The 23,316-nt window shown below is 45.7% G+C and overlaps 1 protein-coding gene across 1 annotated transcript in view; it reads left to right on the forward strand.

Annotated features, from left to right (window-relative positions):
• Positions 1-10,670: 10,670 nt before the first annotated feature.
• Positions 10,671-23,316, forward strand: part of TRABD (TraB domain containing) — a 34,867-nt gene continuing 22,221 nt past the window's right edge. The window contains exons 1-2 of the mRNA XM_040343677.1: positions 10,671-10,932; positions 22,220-22,271. Coding sequence (XP_040199611.1) covers positions 22,248-22,271 — 24 coding nt within the window. The 5' untranslated portion in view covers positions 10,671-10,932; positions 22,220-22,247. The remainder of the gene's footprint in view (positions 10,933-22,219; positions 22,272-23,316) is intronic.

Raw genomic sequence — 23,316 nt, forward strand, 5'->3', positions numbered from 1 at the left:
TCTTGCCCCGCAGAGCCATGGTTATCATCTTTTCCATTCTTTTTTCCATCTCCTTTAATGAGGTGGACAATACCTCGTCCGTGACCATCCTAGGGTTGGACTGACCCGAGCCAGCTCCAGCCCCAGATCCCGATGGCCCCAAGGCTCCCTCTCGGGAAAGCAGCGGCATAATTTTTTCCGAGACCTCAGACTCTCTGGGGGAATCTCCACCTCTTGTACCCTCTGACCCGGATGCCATGGTACAATACCGAGGTACGCCCGCTAACTTGTCGGTGTTTGGAACTATAACAATTATTGTCCAAAAACCCGTTTGGGGGAAAAAATGCCTTCTCTCCCTTTGATGGATTTTCTCTTTTTCTTTTTTTTTTAAACCCAAGAAAGAAAAAACATTCTGTCCCCCTTAGTAGTATTGCCAAAGAACTGCTGAGATAGAAAAGAACAGCCTATTTCTAGGCTAGACAGTCTTATGAAGACTGTAATATCTTTTTTGGCCACTGTGTGTCCTTGGCGCCCCGTGCTGCCGCTCTGGTCTCTTCCTCCTCAGTTCCAGCATAAACTGAGCTGATGGAACGAAAGGAAGGGCCGCCCCTTCCTTAAACCAACTGACCCGCCCTTCCCCCCTCAGCTAACGGCGCGAAATTGCGCTCATAAAACGGGGGCGAGCGCGCGCGCCCGCCGACGGGGGGGGGGTGGGACAAAGGGAGCCCACGAGGAGGCCAGCGTTTGCCTGTCATCCAGGCTAGGAGGAAGAAACCCATGCAGCATCGCCTGGAGGCTTGCAGGTAAGCACAGCTCTCTTAACACACACACACACACACAGCCACTCAATGCTTCAATACTACTAGGGAGGTCACCTCTTATGGGGAAATAACACATAAAGCCATCCTATCATTAAGATATGTGACTTACTTTGCCAGATGCAGCGCATAACTTTTAGGCATGTCCCCTGTGACCCCCCAGAAAAACCTGCTAAGAACCAAGTTCCGCAAGTTTCCCCTCACTTACCTGCTCCATGCCGCAGGACTTTGCCAAGCAAGAGGCCCAATCTTCCCCCATCTCCGTGGGGCTGTCTAGACCTTCAGGCCCTGGGTTCCTATGAAGGATCCACTGTCCTGGGCCCATATAGCACTCTGGCAACAGAAACATAAGGCCCCCAAAGGTTTCTAAGTTCTGGGCCCAGGGTCCAGCTCTCTAAAAAGAGAAGCATTATGGGCTATACCCCAAGGGTTTGGGGTCCGGTTACTGACCACTTTAGCGCTGAGGCCTTTGGACAGAACCGGTTAGCTCACCTAATCCCAAGGATGCGGAGGCAAGCTAAACCATGACCAACACCTAAGACACTGGCGTAAAAACTGAGGTACTCCTCCTATGGGAGGGGGTTATATAGGGAGGGGCATTTCCTGTTTGAGATTGCCAGTGTCCATCACCTGAAGGTACTCCATATAACCCACATAGTAATGAATATGCTGCTCTGTGTCCCGTGATGTACGATAAAGAAATTCCCGGCTCACTTACCAATACCGAGCATTTGCCCAAGAACTTGTACTCATGCCCTGGGCGGTGACATCATAATATAAGTAGTGGCACACTGCGCACCCAGCATTAGAGCGGGGGAGAGCATTGAGTCAACATTGGAGGAAGAACAGAGGGAGAAGACAATGCAGAGAGGGGACCAGGCAGAGGCAAAAGACAGCGGACAGAGGGAGAAGAACCGGCGAGGGCTAGAAGACATCAGTGGAGAACGTGTGTACTGTGTTTTTTACACTTTTTTTTCGGAGAATGGGTAACCCATACTCATTCACACAGACATTGTTGTACGTTTAAAGCCCACTTCTTTATTCTTAATAATGAACCATTTTAAATGTAATCAGCTTCTTTCTCTAAAAAACACCAAAGAGAAATCCACCAAAGGACGGGCAGCTATAGAAGGAGTTATAAGTGACCAGCCTGCAGATACTCCAATCAAGAAGCCCCAAAAAATTAAGAGGGCTCGGGCTTTTGAGCGCAGCTGCTTTAGAGACGTTGTTGGATGTTTTGGTTCCAGCTGTAAAGCCAATAGACCGCACCGGGATACAGATTGGTAAGTATTGTGAATAACAACATAACTGATCATTTCATTGGATCCTACTTTCCCATTGGTGAGAGGACCCCCCCCCCCCCCATATGTACACATGTATAGGGATGGCCAAGGCTTTTCTCTTGTAAACAGCAATCTGTGGATTTTTAAACTAAGAGAAGCAAACAGTAATTCTTGGTGCTGTATACATGGAGCTAAGTCGTCCCCCCACCCTTCCCTTCCCTTCCCTTATCTCTTTCTCTCTACACCTATCAGCTGCTGACTTTTTTTAACAAGCTTTGCATTCCTCTTATTACAGGCTTGTGATAGTTTGCAAGGAAGGAAGAGAGTGTAAGTCATAAGAGGACCAATGACAGCTGCAGAGTTGGAGGTGTGCCTCTGTGTGTCTGTGTAAATCCAGGAAGTGAACAGGCAGCAGCTGAAGCTGCCCACAGTTAAAATGGATGCAGCCAGACTCAGTGGAGAGAGATTTCTGCAGCATATTTGGCAGGTACAGAATCACAGTATATATAAAATAATATGCAAAGTGGTTGTAGGGAAGCTTCAGAACAGTAAAGATGTTTTTATTACAAATTATCAATCTTTAAAGAGGAAATAAACACTCTAAAACTTTTCCCTAAAAAAAAAAAAAAAAACCTGCAAGAGAAAGGCATAATGAGCTAGTATGCATACTAGCTCATTTTGAATTACTTACCCGAGATCGAAGCCCCTGCAGCAACCCTCGTTCCTCTCCTCCGCCATGATCCCGGAGTGACTTCCAGGTATCGCTGTTTCCGGCGCTGTGACTTTCCGGAGCAGCGATGACATCACTCCTGCGCATGCGCTTGGTAGTCGTCAGGGACGGCACAGTCCCATTCATTAACAGCATGCTCATTGTGCCTGCGCCAGTGTCTACAGCGCGCATGCGCCGTAGACATCCTGCAGTCTGTTCTGCAAATATCTCCTTAACCGTGTGGTTAAGGAGATATTTCTTGCACCTACAGATAAGCCTTAATCTAGGCTTACCTGTAGTGCCAAGTGGTCTGTAAGGGTTTACAACAACTTTAAGGTGCAGGTGGTGTAATATAACACTAAAGATAGAGAACCCTCAAAGTAATGCCCAGTATAAATGTAAAGTACTAATATCCTAACAACATAGTGGAGAGGGGAAAGAGGATTGAGGGGGGAGCTTCTGGCAAAAAGCATATATGTTTAACTCAAGAAAAAAAAATCTGATATAGCTCACCATTTTCAAAATTAATAAAATGAATCTATATAGCTCACCATTCATATCAAAATTAAAAAATGTATTGTATCAAATAAAGTGAAGAAAAACGACATATAAAAACATATACACAAGACATGTACAATGTTAAAAGTCATAACCACCTCCATGGTTGAATGAATCAGACCATAGAGCAATTGATGGATTCCCTATAACTCCACAAGGCTCCTGTGAGGGAAGTTTTAAGAATTGGCACCATAGTTGAGTGGTATGGTCTTCTGCAAGGAAGGTTAGCTATAAAGGATCCTGCTTGTGTAATGAACAAGATTCAAATCCAGGTTTCAAATGCATACGCAGAGTTGGCCAAATGAGAATGGGGGGGGGGGGGGCAAGACAACCCAAAGGAAAATGATGCCAAGTCAAAGGAAAATTAGAAAATTAATGACTGGTCCAGAGGAGGTTCAGATGTCAGAAACAGGGTCAAGTATCAAGGGATACATAAATCCACATATTCAGCTGTAAAAAAACACTTTGTGACCCAGACTCAGGGCTTTTAGGCGATAAGTCTCAATCTCATAGATGTGTTCCTGGAAACATTTGCGGATGGGTCTAATCATCTTACCCACATAAAATGAATTACATGAGCAAGCGACTATATATACTACACCCATAGTGCCACAATTGGCCTTTTGTCTATATTTTAAGGTGGTGTAATTTGCAGTGCTGCATTCCCCAACAATTACATTCCCGGCCTGTCCCTGATTGCTTGATATAGAAGAGGCCAGAACTTAATTATTGGGAAAAGCAGTGCAGAAGATCACTCCATCTGTACCCCAAAGGCATTAAATAGACACTTTATGCCCCTGCCTCCCCCTGCTGTACAAATGGGGCCCCAGTAAGTTGCTGCAGGGCTGTGCTGTAAAGCAGCTCCCACATAAAATATCAATTTCATCTGTGTTTTTAGTCATTTGCCTGTAATTCTGCCTTAGACACCGCTCACACTTTGGAATGGCTTGCAGAAGTGCTGCGATTCTGCCTGCAATTACAAATCATGGGAAAAGGTGCAGCAAACATTCTGATTACATTATTCTTAATGGCACCCTGAACACGGCAAGATCTTGTCACGGTTGTCACATGACAGAATCGCATGGCAATCAAGCTAAACGTGCAGGGGACTATTTCTTCACTTTGGGGTTGTGGAGGAGTAATCTGCAATGCAGCGGTTCCCAGTCCTGGCCTCTTCAATATCAATCCACCGCAACAATTCAAGGAATTACAATAAAAAAGGCCGGGTATTAAATAATAATAATAAACAAAACAATCAGTCCCCTTTCTGACTCAATTTATTTTAGTGGGTCTGCATAGCTGCCAGGCAACCAGAATTTTTATATAAAGGCCAACATTAGTCATCCTTATATCATGTCGGGTTTATTTAATGTCACTGGCCCTGAAATTATGAACTTTTATCTGTATGATTTAATGCTGTATAAAAAAAAATGTAAATTAACCCCTTCCCGACCGTACCTGTACGTACCTGTACGTCCCTGCCTAGACGTGGGTCGGGGGTCCGATCGGGACCCCCCCCGCGACTTGCGGCGGTCGGGTCCCCTCGGGGAGCGATCCGGGACGACGGCGCGGCTATTTGTTTATAGCCGCTCCGTCGCGATCGCTCCCCGGAGCTGAAGAACGGGGAGAGCCGTGTGTAAACACGGCTTCCCCGTGCTTCACTATGGCGCTGCATCGATCGAGTGATCCCTTATATAGGGAGACTCGATCGATGACGTCATTCCTACAGCCACACCCCCCTACAGTTGTAAACACACACACAGTGTACACCAAATCCTACAGCGCCACCTGTGGTTAACTCCCAAACTGCAACTGTCATTTTCACAATAAAGAATGCAATTTAAATGCATTTTTTGCTGTGAAAATTACAAAAATCCCAAAAATGTGTCAAAATTGTCCGAAGTGTCCGCCATAATGTCGCAGTCACGAAAAAAATCGCTGATCGCCGCCATTTGTAAACGCTATAAATTTAGCGCAAACCAATCGATAAACGCTTATTGCGATTTTTTTTACCAAAAATAGGTACAAGAATACGTATCGCCCTAAACTGAGGATTTTTTTTTTTTATATATGTTTTTGGGGGATATTTATTATAGCAAAAAGTAAAAAATATTGCATTTTTTTCAAAATTGTCGCTCTATTTTTGTTTATAGCGCAAAAAATAAAACCCGCCGAGGTGATCAAATACCACCAAAAGAAAGCTCTATTTGTGGGGAAAAAAGGACGCCAATTTTGTTTGGGAGCCACATCGCACGACCGCGCAATTGTCTGTTAAAGCGACGCAGTCCCAAACTGTAAAAACACCTTGGGTCTTTGGGCAGCAATATGGTCCGGGGCATAAGTGGTTAAGGTGCTCAATCAGATTCTTCTTTTTTTATTGTAGATGTACGCAGAATTTACTGCAGACACAGCTCATAAGACAGGTCTGCTCCAGTGAGTGAAACAGAATGTGAAAGCTACATTGATACTCCACCAGCATGTGACGTTCACATGGAGAATCTACCAGCATGTAAAGTTCACATGGAGACTCCACCAGTATGTGACATTCACATGGAGACTCCACCAGCATGTGATGTTCACATGGAGACTCCACCAGCATGTAACATTCACATGGAGACTCCACCAGCAAGTAACATTCACATGGAGACTCCACCAGCATGGGAAGTTCATATGGAGACTCCAACAGTATGGGATGTTCACATGGAGCCTCCACCAGCATCTGACGCTCTATTGGGAGAAAAGATGTCCAAAAAGCTGGAAGAAATTCAGGTTGATGCTCCACCAGAATGTGAAGTTCACATTGAGAATGCACCATAATGTAACTCTCCCACTGAGGCTCACCCAAAATGTAACGTTCACGTCGAGACTAAACCAGAAAGCGGCGTTCACATTGTTACTCCACGAGAATGTGGCATTCACATTGCGACTCCACCAGAATGTGACGTTCAAGATCAGACCCCACTAAAATAAAAGAGGAACCTTGAGAACATCTCCAGCCAAGATGAGGGAAAGGTTACAGCAAAGAATAGGAAGATACTGGTGGTAGGGGACTCAATCATTATAAGCAGAGAGAGAGAAATCTGTCACAAAAGACTGTTAATACTAAACAGTATGTTGTTTACCGGGTGCTCGTGTTCGGGACATTGCAAATCAGATGGACATATTGTTGGATGGGGCTGGGGAGAATCCAGCTCTCATCATACATATTGGTACTAACGACAAAGTTAGAGGAAGATGGGGTGCCCTAAAAATGATTTCAGGGACTTGGGGGCTTTATTGAAGAAAAGGCAGTATTTTTAAAAATACTGCCTGTACCTCAAGCCACACCAGAGGGGCAGCATGAGCTTAGGGAGCTTAACAAGTGGCTGAGGAACTGGTGCAGGGAGGAGGGGTTTGGCTTCATGGCAAACTGGGCTGACTTTTCAGTCAGTTAACATCTTTATAGCAGTGACAGATGGCACTTAAATGGGAGGGGGTGCCGCTTTTTGGGAGTGAAGATGGACAAAACGCTGTAAGAATTTTCAAACTAGATGAGAAGGCGGCAGAGGATGATTTTCTAGTAAACATGAGGGAGAAGATCTTTAAAGGAACACTAAAGGTTTGTTTTTTATTAGATCAATTGATTGCTGTAAGCTAGAGCATTTAAATATCACTTACCTCGTTTTTCCTTTTGACCTCCAAAATACAGTAATCCAGGTTTGAAAATGCCTTTTCCTGTCTCTCCTCTTGTTGCTTTCCACCAGCATCTGAGCTGTTTTGCATGGTGGAAAGCAGAATGTGCTCACCCCCTCCCTATGACTACAGACCTGCGTGAAGATGCTCTCTTATCCCTCACAGGCATGGAGGCTAAACCTAATGGGAACTGTAGTTCCCATTAGGCCGTGATGTAGCAAGAATGAATGCGCACCGCAAACCAGGAAGTCAGTGAGAATAACGATTCAGGAGTGACACATGTGAATAAAAATGCTTGATTTCAACAGGTATCAAACTAGTTATAATGCAAAACATTACTTTTTACTTTATCAGCTACTTCAGACTTTAATTTAAGAGGAAAATATGTTTGTCTTTACAACCCCTTTAAGTCAAGTTCACTACGTCATCACTCTCTTGAAAGATTCTCATCAGCACCAATCTTCAAGAGAGCAATACAAGCAGCTTTCTTCATCAACAGGAGAACCACAGTATGTTTTCTGCATAGTCCAAGTGTTGTGTGTGGGGATAGAGTGTTATAAGACTCAATGGAAAGCCTGAGGAACCCTCCCAGGGACCAGATAAGGCTGTACCAACACAGGCTCTTACACTGGTGGCAGCTGCCACTCCAGTAACCATAGGGTATTCCCATCAGCCCTCTATTTCCAATTCTGCAGCTTCTGAATCATCAACTACCAATGTAGTTGGACAAACAAAACAATTGGCTGTTCCTAGAAGAAGACTCAACAAAAAGTCTGAGGAACCCTTCCAGGGACCAGGTATGACTGTACCAATACGGGTTCCTAAACTGGTGGCGGCTGCCACTCCAGTAACCAGGGGATCTTCTCATCAGCTCTCTATTTCCCCTTCTGCCGTTTCTGAATTACAATCTGTGAATGAATCAGTAAAAATTAGACAAATGGTTGTTCCTACAAGAAGACTCGTGGAAAGCCTGAGGAACCCTCCCAGGGACCAGGTACGGTTGTACCAACACAGGTCTCCACACTGGTGGCAGCTGGCACCTTAGTAACCAGAGGGTCTTCCCATCTGCCTTCCATTTTCTTTTTGCTACACTGGTAGCAGCTGCCACTCCAGCAACTGAAGAGTCTTCCCATCAGCCATCCTAGGAACCCGGTACGTCTGTACCAACACAGAACCCTACACTAGTGGTTGCAGCCACTGTAGTAACTAGAGGGTCTTCTAATCAATTCTCCCAGGGGCCCGATATGCCTGTAACAACACAGTTTGCTGCACTGGTTGCAGCTGCTACTTCAGCAACTGAAGAGTCTTCCCATCAGCCCTCCCAGGAACCCGAAACCTTAGTGAACAAACAGCATCATGAAGGCCAAGAAACATCCCAGACAGGTCAGGGATAAAAGTTGTGCAGAAGTTTAAAGCAGGGTTAGGCTAATAAAAAAAATATCCCAAGCTTTGAACATCTCACGGAGCACTGTTCAATCTATCATTCAAACATGGAAAGAGTATGGGCACAACTGCAAACCTACCAGGACATGGCCAATCACCTAAACTGACAGGCCGGGCAAGAAGAGCATTCATCAGAAAAGCAGCAAAGAAGCCCATGGTAACTCTGAAGGAGCGGGAGAGATCCACAGCTTAAGTGGGAGAATCTGTCCACAGGACAATGATTAGTCATGCACTCCACAAATCTGGTCTTTATGGAAGAGTGGCAAAAAGAAAGCCATTGTTGAAAGAAAGCCATAAGAAGTCCTGTTTGCAGGTTACGAAAAGCCATGGGGGGGACACAACAAACATATTGAAGAAGGTGCACCGGTCAGATGAGACCAAAATTACCTTTTTGGCTTAAAAACAAAACGATACGCGTGGCAGAAAACAAACACTGCACATCACCCTGAACATACCATCCCCACCGTGAAACATGGTGGTGGCAGTATCATGTTGTGGAGATACTTTTTTTCAGCAGGGACAGAGTCAGAGATGGTCAGAGTTGATGGGAAGATGGATGGAGCCAAATACAGGGCAATCTTAGGCCTTGTACTCACGGCAGGACATGTCCGATGAAAACGGTCTGCAGACCGTTTCCATCGGACATGTCTGGCCGGGGACTGCCCAGGGACTTCTGTTCGATGGCTATACACACCATCGAACAGAAGTCCGCGCGTAAACAATACGCGGGGCGTGTCCGCGGTGTCGCCGCGACAATGACGCGGCGACGTGGGCGGCCTGCTTTAAAATGCTTCCACGCATGCGTCAAAGTCATTCGACGCATGCGAGGGATGGCGGGCGGCAGGACATGCTCGGTAGGTCTGTACAGACGACCGTACATGTCCGGCCGGACAGGTTTCCAGCGGACTGTTTTAAAGCAAGTCCAGGAAACAGTTGTCCGCTGGAAACCTGTCCGATCCGCCCGAAAATGGTCCGCTCGGGCCAACACACGGCCAAACATGTCTGCTGAAACTGGTCTGCGGACCAGTTTCAGCAGACATGTTTGGTCGTGAGTACGGGGCCTTAGAAGAAAACATGTTAGTCTGCAAAAGACTTGAGACTGGGGCTGAGGTCACGTTCCAGCAGGACAAAGACCCTAAACATACGGCCAGAGCTACAATGGAATAGTTTAGATCAAAGCATATTCATATGTTAGAATGGCCCAAAGTCCAGACCTAAGTCCAATTGAGAATCTGTGGCACGACTTGAAAATTACTGTTCACAGATGCCCTCCATGCAATCTGACAGGGCTTGAGATATTTTCCAAAGAAGAATGTGGAAAAATGTCACTCTCTAGATATGCAAAGCTGGTAGAGACATCCCCAAAAAGACTTGCATCTGTAATTGCAGTGAAAGGGGTCCAGAAGTGCTGTGTGAAGGGGTCCAGAGGTGCAGGGTGCTGTGTAATGTAAAGGAGTTCAGAGGTGCAGTTGTGGAGAGGGGGTCCACAGTAGTGGCAAAGAGATATTGGGGGATGCAGAGGGAACAGTGGGGTGTTTTTACATTTTAATGTGGGGGGGGGGGGATGCCAGATATAGGATCTGCCCCGGGTGCCAAATGCTCTAGGTACGCCCCTGCTCCCATTAAAAACTAACACAGTGAATATTTAAACAGTAACATGATATGGAATTACTGACAATACCTATAACAAAGTAAGTTGCTTGATTTACACTTAAAAAGTCAACACAGTATGACATTATCAGCCCTTGATATTTACTGGAAGTTGTAAAAAAAAATCACAGATTTTTACAAACTATCAGAAAATTTACTGGCGGTTGGCAACCCTGGTGCTGTGATGCCTCACAGGGAAGTGTTACCAGGCCCGTTAAGGGGTATATGAAGACTGCAGTGTTCATGATAACTAGTATCTCAGTAAAGCCTCATCAGAGTCACATGATATTCGATCAGCTGTAGCGGCATCATCACAGACTTCCGCCCGTATTCTCCGGAGTCACGTGGTTGGGACGTCATCTCTAGATTAGAGCAGCTCAGCTGCGTGTATAGAAGCACACAGTCTCCGTGCACAGCGCAGGTGACGTGCAGGGCGGTGACGTTCACTTCGGTTCCCCTGTTCTACTAGACCTGCTCTACTCCACTCCTGATTGGCTGCAAGTTCTGCTGACAACACTGTCTCTCACTGGAGGCTCCCTCTCTGCTGAGCCTGTGGCGCAAGGCATGCCGGGAATTGGAGTTCCGCTTGCTGACGCGCTGCGTAGTGTAGAAGCGTTGCCTCAGCTATGTACGGACTACAAGACCCATGAGGCATTGCGCAGAGAGCTGCTGGCTTCCCTTCGGACAGATGACTAGTGCAGCATGTTGTACCGTGCTGTAGCTCCAGCTGAGTGCCTGTTCCCAGCTCGCCCACACTCATAGCGGAAGAGGGTAGCTGGCAGTCCCGAGCCTTCCCGTCCCCTCTGTGCCTCTACGTCCAGTGAGTATGGTGTGCAGGGTCATGATGTGTGCCTCACACTCTCCATATGGAGCACTGCTGTGTGCTGTGTAGTTCGGGCCACAGGTGGTGCTCACTTGTCAGGAGGTGGACTCTTCCCTCTCAGCCCTTGTATTTGGCATCACCTCACCGGCATTGCTCACAGATATATGGCTGACCCTCATTTTTTTGTATTGTTAGTGTTGTCTGAGTGACCCTGTGCTGTGCCCATGCAGAGTAAGAAGGCGAAGCCTTGGGTAAGGTCTGCGGCGAGCTGACCTGTATAGGGGCATGGAACGTGCGTTTGCATGAGCGCATATGCCCGTACATCCGCGCAGAGGGCCGTATTTATGTGCCCGGGGAGTGATGGCTCTTTTGTGCCTGTAAATGTCAATGATTGGCTGAGAGATGCAGCAGCTGTATGGATGTTCTCCCACATCTTAATGTTTACATCCATATGGAGACTGTGCACATGATCAGGAATAACACAGGTCCGAACCCACCTGAGCTGTCCCACCAGCCAGTCATTGGCAGTGGAGATGTTTCCCCCACAATCACACAAATGCATGCGGGGTAGGGAGTGCCTCCGCCACCTGTGATTGGCTGTTGGCTTTGACAACTTCATGTCCGAACGTGCCTGAGCCTATCCCTAATGTGGACCCAGATAGATTGTGCCCGGGGTAGGGTTGCCACCTCATCCCTTTAAAACTGAACACATTAATTACACAGGTTCTGAGGCTAATTTTAATGCCGATAAGGCACAAAGTGAGTTTCATTACCACCTTCTTCAGCTACAAAACCTGTGTTATTAATATGTGTTTGCCTTTAAAGGGATAGGATGGCAACCCTATAGAGTTGCCACCTCATCTCTTTAAAACTGAACACATATTACAAATTTTGTGGCTGAGGTGGTAATTGGACCCCTTTTTACACCCCTTAAAAATGGCGCCTGCAAACCGACCCTAAGGCCCCTTTCACACTGGGGTGGGAGGTGCGGTGGCGGTATAGCACTGCTATTTTTAGCGGCGCTATACCGTCGAAATTGCGGCGGTATTCGGCCTCTAGCGATGCGGTTTTAACGCCCGCTAGTGGCCGAAAAACAGTTAATACCAATCGCAGTGCGCCTCTGTAGAGGCTCATTGCCAGCAGTATAGCCGCGGTGTCCCATTGTTTCCAATGGGAAGGAACGGTGGAGGAGCAGTAAACTCACTGCTCCAAAGATGCTGCTTTTGGGGCGGTCCCGCCAGTGCATCGCCTCAGTGTAAAAGCACTCGGGCTTTCACACTGAGACTGCAGGGCAGGAGTTTTTCAGGCGGTATTTATGCGCTATTTTTAGCGCTAAACCGCCTGAAAAACTCCTCAGTGTGAAAGGGGTCTAAACAGCTGCTGCTGTGTCTCCAGTGTGAAAGCCCAAGGGCATTCACCTTGGATCGGTGTGCTAGCAGGACAGTAAAAAAAAAAGTCCTGCTAGCCGCATCTTTAGAGCGGTGAAGGAGCAGTGTGTATAACGCTCCTCCACCGTTCCCGCCCATTGAAATCAATGGAACACCGCGGCTATACCGCCGGCAATGTGCCTCTGCAGAGATGCTTTGTGGCGGTTTTTAACCCTTTCTCGGCTGCTAGCGGGGGGGTAAAACCGCCCCCCGCTAGTGGCTGAATAGTGCTGCAAAATTGGTGGTAAAGCGCCGCTAAAAATAGCGACGCTCTATCGCCGACGCACCTCCTGCCCCAGTATGAAAGGGGCCTAAAACTCAATGCCTTATCTGCATTAAATTGGCCTCAAAACCTGCGTAATTAATGTGTATGAGGTGGCAACTCTACAACCCTAGCCGCGATCTGTGTACTGATGTAAACGCTGGGATGTGCAGGAAGATCCACGTAGCTACTGCATCTCTTACCCTGTCATTGATATTTATATGCTGGCAATATGGGACACCCCCCCCCAGCACATGTACATGACCCTCTTTATGGATGTGGAGCTCTATCTGCCTGTGTGAATGAGGCCTAATGTGTGTTTTTGAAACACAGGTCAGCATATTCCTATTGCTTTAACCTGGTCATGTAGATTAGCAGTTCCTAACCACAATATATGTGTGTATGACTGTGTGTCCCTAGCGTGTCATGATCCTACGGGGTAAAAATGACCACACCAGCCAATCAGATACGCATGCGTTGCGCTATACAAGTCCATTCATTCATTCATTCACAATGCTGCGGCCCACCTCCAGGACACAGCTTCCCTCTCGTTAGGCTGTGGATCTCTGTGCTCACAGTAAATGGCTGTAAAGCTGGCTGTAAATGAAGCAATTTTCTTTCTGGCAACCACAGGTCGCAGAAAAGAAAGTCGCTTAATTCCCCCATCATCACAGTTGATGGGGGGGGGTTCCTCCAACTTAGCAAGTGTCTTCTCCCGGTGGGGGCGACTCAGTGTCTACTACTCGTAGCTATAAGAGCAGCTAGTGACAATCACATGAAATATCTGACAGGCTGGTTGTAGCCTAGTTGATTGATCAATCAACTTGGGTAGATTCAGCCTGCCCATACATGGTTGGAATCTTGGCCACTTCCTGCTGAACCAGCTGAGATTCCATCCGTCTATGGCCAGCTTAATAGCCCCACTTACTGCACCAGCATTCGCTCCCTGGACCAAACCAACACCCCGTCTTTGTGTGTTGGAAGCTGGGTTTTTGACTGTTGGGCAGTATCATCATTCCCCTTCAGCAGTGGAGTGGTTGTGCAGATTACAGTAGCGGAATAGACCCTAGAAAATTGTAAATGGGTGGATAGAGGAGACATGTGTTGAATGATAAACGCCTAGAACAGTTTCTTAATCCGCAGGTTAAAGTGGGTGTAAAGCCTCAAGGCACTCTATGAATTGTCTTTAGTATCTTCTATTGAGATTTGTTTGAACTGTAAGCAAAGCCAGTAAAGTGCAGACTTTCCTTGTCAAACGCTGTGTTTTTCAATGCTGTGTTTAAATGGAATAGACTAAATTTGAGAAGAACCTTAATCTAAACAAGCCCTTATTTGAACTGTAATTCTCGCAATTTTTGATCTGAAAATTGGCCTCAGGATTGACACTTGTTCACCAACACTGCCTTGTGGGAGAGCACAGAGGTATTCGATAAGCCATGACCTGAAGTACTGGTTATTGCAGTTTCTCTACAGTGAGCAGGGACTTGGTGAGCAGCAGCAGAATATAACCTGGGGAAAGCGCTAGTTAAAGTGGAGCTCAAATATTTAATTGCAGGCAGGCTTTTTATTGGAGATCAGATTTGCAAAAACCTAAAATAAACCTATTTGCTTGCAGTCTACCTTAAAATATCTACTGATAAGGTAAGGGAAATAATAGTTAACTGGAAGTCCGAGTTAATTCAGAGCTGATCAGGCTAAACTAAGGGATAAATAAGAAAGTAGAAAAAAAAAAAAAATACTTGTCAGGTTTCGTAAAAGTGGAACTTCCACTCCATTTATCTCTTCCCCCCCCCCCCCCCCGCTCTCCCTCTGGTGCCACTTCTGGGAGTCTCGGCCATGGCTCATTACGTTGGCGCTCGCGCTCCCTCCTTTCCCCGCCACCGGGCCAGTAGGAGAACACATGCGCAGTAGGGAGCCGACGTGAAGCCATAATACTTACTACCGGGTTCCCTTACTGGCAATGGTGGCAGAAGTCTCCCTGCAGGGATGTAGTCCCAAGGGAGGGGGCGAGCATGCTGACTAGCCCCCAGCCAGAACGGCTCGGATGATGGGGGCAAACTTAATGAGGAACAGGAAGTAAGAAATTCCGACAACAAAAAAAAAAAAAAACATTTAGAAGGGAAATCAAAGGAAAAGATAAGTGAACCAACAATGCACTAGCTTAAAGGAACCTATTTAGAAAAAAACAAACAAACCTTTACAACCCCCTTTTAATGTCAGGCTCCACCCAAATACCTGGATGGTCAGCTAGCTCAGCCTCTCAGCGCACTGCCCCCTCCACAGCCCAGCGCTCCAGCGAGTGCTGGAGGGACAGAGCCAATGACTAACAGTCACCGGCTCTCTCAAGACCGAAAACCTGAGCGATCACTCGGCTCTTGCTCTAGAGCAGTGGTTCTCAACCTTTCTAGTGCCGTGACCCCTTGATAAAATTTCCCAAGTTGTGGGGACCCCTAACAGTAAAATTATTTTCGTAGCGTGGGTTGTCGGCACCCAAGCCAAGACAAGTAATTTGCACCCCTAACCCACGGACATTTAGCACTCCTTGAGTCCCTTCCACTCATACAGTATTAAAACCCCTTATGGTAGATTTTTAGGATGTACCAATCTTTCTCTTTGTTTTCCTTTCTTTCCCTTTTAGCTCTCTTATCCTAATTTCTTGTTTTTTCCCCCATCCCTCTCTCTAGCCACATTTCTTGTTCTTTCTCTTATTCTTTCTCTCCCTCTTTCTTTGTTTCTCCACCTCCTTTTCTTCTCCCGTCCATGTATTCTCTATTTTTATTCCTTCTCTTGCTCCTTGGTGGGCTGGTGGGGGGAATGGGATCAGTGGCTGTGCTGGTGGGGGGGAATGGGATCAGTGGCTGTGCTGGTGGGGGGGGAATGGGATCAGTGGCTGTGCTGGTGGGGGGGGAATGGGATCAGTGGCTGTGCTGGTGGGGGGGGAATGGGATCAGTGGCTGTGCTGGTGGGGGGGGAATGGGATCAGTGGCTGTGCTGGTGGGGGGGGAATGGGATCAGTGGCTGTGCTGGTGGGGGGGGAATGGGATCAGTGGCTGTGCTGGTGGGGGGGGAATGGGATCAGTGGCTGTGCTGGTGGGGGGGGAATGGGATCAGTGGCTGTGCTGGTGGGGGGGGGAATGGGATTAGTGGCTGTGCTGGTGGGGGGGGAATGGGATCAGTGGCTGTGCTGGTGGGGGGGGGGAATGGGATTAGTGGCTGTGCTGGTGGGGGGGGGAATGGGATTAGTGGCTGTGCTGGTGGGGGGGAATGGGATTAGTGGCTGTGCTGGTGGGGGGGAATAGGATTAGTGGCAGTGCTGGTGATCAAGGTCATCTGCTGATCTGAGAACTGTAGTGGGGACTTTTAATGACATCTATAATCACAGGTAGTGTTACTCACTGTGTCTCTGGCTTCACTGTCACCTATTCTAAAATTAGGAGATGGGGTCTCCTCCAGCCCCTCCCACTTCACATTCCTCACCAGTCAGCTGACCTCTAGTCTCTGCCCCCCAGCCATGCTGTGAACTGAATGGGCGGCCACGGGCTCCAGGAACAGCCCTGCTGGGCGGCTGCAAAAAGGCTGTGACAGCGGTACGGGCTTCAGGAACAGCCCAGGATTTGGTGATCCCTGGCAAATCATCATTTGACCCCCGAGTGGGTCCCGACCCCCAGGATGAGAACCACTGGTCTAGAGGCAGCTGTGGACAAGATGCAGTATTGGATCGATGCTGTAGCCACCTAGGTCAATATAAAATGTTTGGGTTTTTTCTAATCCCAAACTTTTTATTTTAAGCTGGCCGTACACGGAATTAAATTCGGCCAGTCCCTGCTGATCTATGCCACTACAGTAAAACAGAAGTCGGTCTAGGCCATGGGTGCTCAACCTGTGGCCCTCCAGCTGTTGTAAAACTACAATTCCCATCATGCCTTTGCCTTTGGGAGTCAAGATTGTAACTGTCAGTGACTTGCAATGCCTAGTGCAGTGTTTCTCAATTCCAGTCCTCAGGCCCCCCCAACAGGTCAGGTTTTCAGGATTTCCCTCAGATGAAAAGGCTGTGGTGATTACTAAGGCAGTGAAACTGATCAAATCACCTGTGCAAAATAATGGAAATCCTGAAAACCTGACCTGTTGGGGGGGGGGGGGGGGGCTGAGGACTGGAATTGAGAAACACTGGCCTAGTGGGACTTGTAGTTGCGCAACAGCCGGAGGGCCACAGATTGAGCACCCGTGGTCTAGGCCTAAATTGCTTTAACAAACTAAATGTACTTCCGTTAAAGTTTTATATTTACTTAAATTTTTCTGTTTTAACACCTATGTAAATGTTTAGAATGGGTAACTAATGGACATCTTATTGAGCAGAAATACAAATTGCTCACAATATAGTAATTCTTTCTACAAATGCTTTTTTCTTAATTTTTTTTTTTTTTTTTATATATAAAATGTACATTTCCAACCTGCTGGTGTGTTTTGGCATGTCGTTTTTATTGTAGCCAACGTGCTAGCTGTTTTCACAATGTAGCAATAGCACCACAATAATTTCCAGTAAGGCTTACTGGAAAGTGAAACAGCCAGTGACGGCAGCATGTCATGGTACTTTCCATAAAGCTGACAACAAATAAAGATAATTGTTCCTTTTCACATTTCTTCCCTTTAGCAAGTCCACAATACTTTTACCTCCCCTTCAGTAGTCCAATGTCTGAGAGGTCTCATGCTAGTGTCTGCATCTTCTCCCAGGGTTCTTCTGGCTGCCAGGTCTTTGACCATCTTTGTTACAGGAAGATTATTGGGAAAGGGGTTTTTACTCTTCCCTATGCTTTTTAAAGCAAAAAATGTTTTGGCTATACATGCATTTTCATTCTTAATACATTTTCTCTCTATAAAATGCCTTTTACATTGGTGATCAGTGGGGGAGAATGCCCTTTATGTTGGTGTTTGGGGGGGAATGCCCCTTACATGGGTTTAGTGGGGAACATGCTTCTGTTACAGACTGCTAAAATTCTCACTGGTGTCATGCTGTTGGCTCTGCTAAAGGGCATTGGACCTAAACAATACAGGTACCATCATATATGAGGTCAGCTACAGCTCAAAAAACTTGTGGATACTTCAGGAGGAGCCATTGGATTCCAGTGAACATGGCTGATTTAATAGCTCATGCATTTTTGTGCTATACTGTCACTCTGGTGCTTCCTGGAGTGGTCTTAGTTAAGGTTAAAGTGTCTGTAAAAAGTTTTTTTTTTTTTTCCTTCATACATTCTATGCATGAGGGTAAAGAGCCTTCTGGGTAAAGCTCTCCCCAAGCGGCCTTACTCAATCTCAATCTAGCCATGTGCACAAGAGCCGGGATCTCGCTTCTCATTGGCTTGGAGATGGCAGCTGGAGCGATTGGCTCCTGCTGCTGTCAATCACAGCCAGTGAGGAGGAGGGAGCAGGGTGCAGGGTGCAGGTCCGAGCAACGCTATGTGTGTGTCTCTCATGAAAACACAAAATCGGTTTGGGGTAAGCCCGCATTAGAGTAGCGCCAGCAGGGGACCTGAGAAGAGGATTGGGGCTGCTCTGTGCAAAACCATTGCATTGAACAGGTAAGTAGAACATGTTTAAAAAATGTATATACCACACTGTAGCTCAAAATTAATATATAAAAAGCAGCCAGCGCAGCCAAAGACCATTAGAAAATAATACAAATGTGCAGCTCGTGAGATTATATATATATATATATATATATATATATATATATATATATATATATATATATATATATATATATATATATATAATTTCTTCAAAGTGATAATATAAAAAATTTCATAGTGAGAATATAAAATCTGTGATCAAGTGTAAGTGATAACACTGTATGGTTATAAAGGCATAATAATGAAATGTAGCGGTGATCTAAAATTATCTTGGACGGAAAATGTCCATTAATGTGAAAAAGGAGAGAGAGTTGAATCAAACATTCCTGATAAACGAACGAAAACCATGGATATGCATCACTGAAAGAAGAGGCGTCAATGGAAAAGATATAGAAATTTGCAGAGAGAACCACCACCGACTATGAAGGCTTACCGGAGAAAGTAGACTTAAAGGGGCATATACCTCTTAAGTCATGCAGGCTTATGTTGCCATTCACAGTTTTTAAAGGGAAGATCTAGGTTGCTATTTTCAGTTACGGATAAAACCAGCACGGGTCCTCAGCAGGTTAGCAATGAAACGTACTGTTGGAATTCACATGGAGGAAAAGAGAAGGATGTCCACATACTGAGACGATGCAACCAAAAATTAAAGAAAGGTTCCACATAGTGTGACATTGTTTAAATAATATTTACCGTATTTGCCGGCGTATAAGACGACTGGGCGTATAAGAAGACCCCCTAATTTTCCAGGAACAATTTTGGTTTTGGGATATACTTGCCGTATAAGACTACCCCCTTCTTACTAGTCTTTCTGGAAGCTGAGGGGTAGCCAGAACAACCGCTGACAGAAACAGGCTTTTTTCAAATCTCACTGTGCCATTGCATGCCCCCACTGTGCCATCACTTTGCCCCCACTGTGCCATCACTTTGCCCCCACTGTGCCATCACTCACTTTTTGCAGATTCTGGCTTCCAGGCTGATGACAGTCTCTGTCAGGCTGCGGACGTCCATGATTTAAAAGCCACGCCTTCTCCTCAGACTGTTCCGTGATAGGCGGAACACAAATTTTCCCAACAGGGCCTCTGTTCAGTGTTCCGCCTATCACGGACGTCCTCTCGTCCGAGGATGAGAAGGCATCTGTGATAGGAGGAACACAGAACAGAGGCGCTGCTGGGAAAATTTGTGTTCCGCCTATCGCGGAACGATCTGAGGAGGCACGGCTTTTAAATTATGGACGCTCACAGCAGACGGAGACTGTCATCGGCGTATAAGACGACCCCCGACTTTGGATGCATTTTTTTTTGCATCCAAAAGGTCGTCTTATACGCCGGAAAATACGGTAATGTAAAAACAGTATAAAAGGAACACATGCATTACAATGGAAAATGCAAGCTGTAGCAGAGACGTGGAATAGCGTAATGATGTTGGCAGGACTCAAACTGACGCGTTTTGTCTACTTGGCATATACCCCAGATGAAGTCTATCTCTGGTAAGCCTTCATACACTCGGTGGTTTTTCTCCCTGCCAGTTTCTATATTTTTTTTCAGTGATGCGCATCCATTGTTTGTCCATTTATCAGGACTGTTTGATTCAACTGTCTCTCGCTCTCTCTCTCCTTTTTCACATTAATGGACATTTTTCATCAGAGATAATTTTAGATCACCGCTACATTTCATTATTATGCCCTTATAACCATACAGTGTTATCACTTACACTTGATCACAGATTTTATATTATCAATTTTGAGTATCTTTCCAGCACCCTCCATTTCTTTACTTACTGCAGGGGTTTGTAATCTTTATATGCAATGCATTGTGTGTGTGTGTGTGTGTGATAAATATATATTTATAATTACCCATGCAGTACATTATTCAGACCCCCTTAAATTTTTCACTCTTTGTTATATTGCAGCCATTTGCTAAAATCATTTAAGTTCATTTTGTTTCCTCATTAATGTACACACAGCACCCCATATTGACAGAAAAACAAAGAATTGTTGACATTTTTGCAGTTTTATTAAAAAAGAAAAACTGAAATATCACATGGTCCTAAGTATTCAGACCCTTTGCTGTGACACTCGTATATTTAACTCCAGTGCTGTCCATTTCTCCTGATCATCCTTGAGGCTGGGTTCACAATACTACACTACTTTCATCCTACTTTGCTCTGCTACATTGGTCCTACATTGGTCCTACATTTATCCTACATTGGTCCTACATCCATCCTACTTTCATGAACCGGATACTACTTTGGTCCGACTTCAATGATATTCAATGGGTTGAAGTAAGATCAATGTAGGACCAAAAGTAGTACAGGGAGCATTTTCAAAGTCGGACCGACTTGTTAAGACAGCTCTCATAGGGAAAAATTGATTTTCACACGTCATGCTACATGAAGCTCCCAATGTAGGACCATTTGTAGGACAAGTGTGAACCCAGCCTGAGATGGTTCTACACCTTCATTTGAGTCCAGCTGTGTTTGATTATACTGATTGGACTTGATTAGGAAAGCCACACACCTGTCTATATAAGACCTTACAGCTCACAGTGCCAGCAAATGAGAATCATGAGGTCAAAGGAACTGCCTGAAGAGCTCAGAGACAGAATTGTGGTAAGGCATTGATCTGGTCAAGGTTACAAAAAAAATTCTGCTGCACTTAATGTTCCTAAGAGCACAGTGGCCTCCATAATCCTTAAATGGAAGATGTTTGGTACAACCAGAACCCTTCCTAGAGCTGGCCGTCCGGCCAAACTGAGCTATCGGGGGAGAAGAGCTTTGGTGAGAGAGGTAAAGAACAAAGATCACTGTGGCTGAGCTCCAGAGATGCAGTCGGGAGATGGGAGAAAGTTGTAGAAAGTCAACCATCAATGCAGCCTTCCACCAGTCGGGGCTTTATGGCAGAGTGGCCCGACAGAAAGCATCTCCTCAGTGCAAGACACATGAAAGCCTGAATGAAGTTTGCTAAAAAAAAAAAAACACCTGAAGGACTCCAGGATGGTGTGAAATAAGATTCTCTGGTCCGATGAGACCAAGATGGAACTTTTTGGCCTTAATTCTAAGCAGTATATGTGGAGAAAACCAGCCACTGCTCATCACCTGTTCAATACAGTCCCAACAGTGAAGCATGGTGGTGGCAGCAGCATGCTGTGGGGGTGTTTTTCAGCTGCAGGGACAGGACGACTTGTTGCAATCGAGGAAAAGATTAATGCGGCCAAGTACAGGGATATCCTGGATGAAAACCTTCTCCAGAGTGCTCAGGACCTCAGACTTGGCCGAAGGTTTACCTTCCAACAAGACAATGACCCTAAGCACACAGCTAAAATGAGGACTCCAGGACTGTTCTTGAATGGCCCAGCCAGAGCCCTGACTTAAACCCAATTGAGCATCTCTGGAGAGACCTAAAAATGGCTGTCCATCAATGTTTACCATCCAACCTGACAACTGGAGAGGATCTGCAAGGAGGAATGGCAGAGAATCCCCAAATCCAGGTGTGAAAAACTTGTTGCATCTTTCCCAAAAAGACTCATGGCTGTATTAGATCAAAAGGTTGTTTCTACTAAATACTGAGCAACGGTCTGAATACTTGGGACCATGTGATATTTCATTTTTTTTTATATAAATCTGCAAAAATGTCAACAATTATGTGTTTTTCTGTCAATATGGGGTGCTGTGCGTACATTAATGAGGAAACAAAATGAACTTAAATGATTTTAGCGAATGGCTGCAATATAACAAAGAATGGAAAATTTAAGGGGGTCTGATTACTTTCCGTACCCACTGTGTATATTTCTGACCTCTCTAGCCCAGAATAGCAAGAAATCAGATTACACAGACTGTTCACGACATAGGACATTGGCTTGGTGGGAAACTGGGAGTACACTTAACACAGGACTTTATAGATGCAATGGGTCTGTTAGTCTTTCAATAGCATTCTACTGACACTTTTTTTTTTAATTTTAATTCTTCAGGTTTTTATCTGCTGGAACGAATTCTATAATGCAGGAAGACCGACCACAGGAGGTAAGCGTCATGGTGTCTTGAGTTATGCTGGTGCAGTGCAATCTCCCTCATTAAAAAAACATGTACAGAATATACTGTGCGCAGGGTTGAGCTGAAATGGCAGTGCTAGTAGGGGGTTATGGAACAGTACAGAGGGCAAGGCTGATTTGAAGATTAGCAATTTCCTTTGGCATGAGGTCATGCCATGGATTTTTGAGAATCACTTGGGTATCTCTGGGAGTACTACTCATAGAAATGCTAGAGAATGGGTCTTTAGGGTTTCTTGAATGCAGCCACCTGACCTTGCTGCAAAGGTCAGATTTTGCTCATTAGGCTGGGGATTTCCTGTAGGACCAGAAATGCCTTTTCCAGGTCGTCTTCTTTTTTTTTTTTTTTTTTTTGGGGGGGTGGGGGTCCCCTCCTCCTATGCATCTAATAGGATTGTCTGTCCTTTCAGCCAATTGGGTGACAGGTCTCAAAACGCACCTCCTGATTGTCCGGGAGTAGGATTAGTGTTACAATAGCCAATATTCATTCTCTGTTGTAACACACCTGGGTGGGCTTCGTTCGCATTCTCTGCGCCCCAAACTCACCCTATTTTGCATTTTTTTTTTTTTTTTTGGTATTTAACTCATGTAGTAATGTTTGATTTATTTTTTAATTGCATGTTCATGGGTTAAATACTAGAATTATTTGAATGCAGATACTAATGCGGTATTTAAGGCTGGGTTCACATATGAGCATGCAGCAGCTCACAGCAGGAGTCCGGTGTGTCCTCATTCACCGTTTTCAAGTCTGAAATGAACCAGAAGAAGCACAGGGCTCTTGTGCAAATCTTACCGGAGCCGCTGCGAAGAAATGTCAACCGGCTCTATAGAGAGCCGGCCACAATCTCCTGTGCGAATTGGATAATGGGAAAACCTGCATCCAATTCGCACTAGTGTGAACTCAGCCTAACTCTTGAGCCTCGTACACACGATCAGATTTTCCACAGACAAAGAGTTGGACTTTTGTCCGAAGGGCATGTGCCTGGCATTTGTCTTGCATACAAACGGCACACAATTGT

Source organism: Rana temporaria, chromosome 3 (assembly GCF_905171775.1).
Source record: "Rana temporaria chromosome 3, aRanTem1.1, whole genome shotgun sequence".
Lineage (NCBI taxonomy): Eukaryota > Metazoa > Chordata > Amphibia > Anura > Ranidae > Rana > Rana temporaria.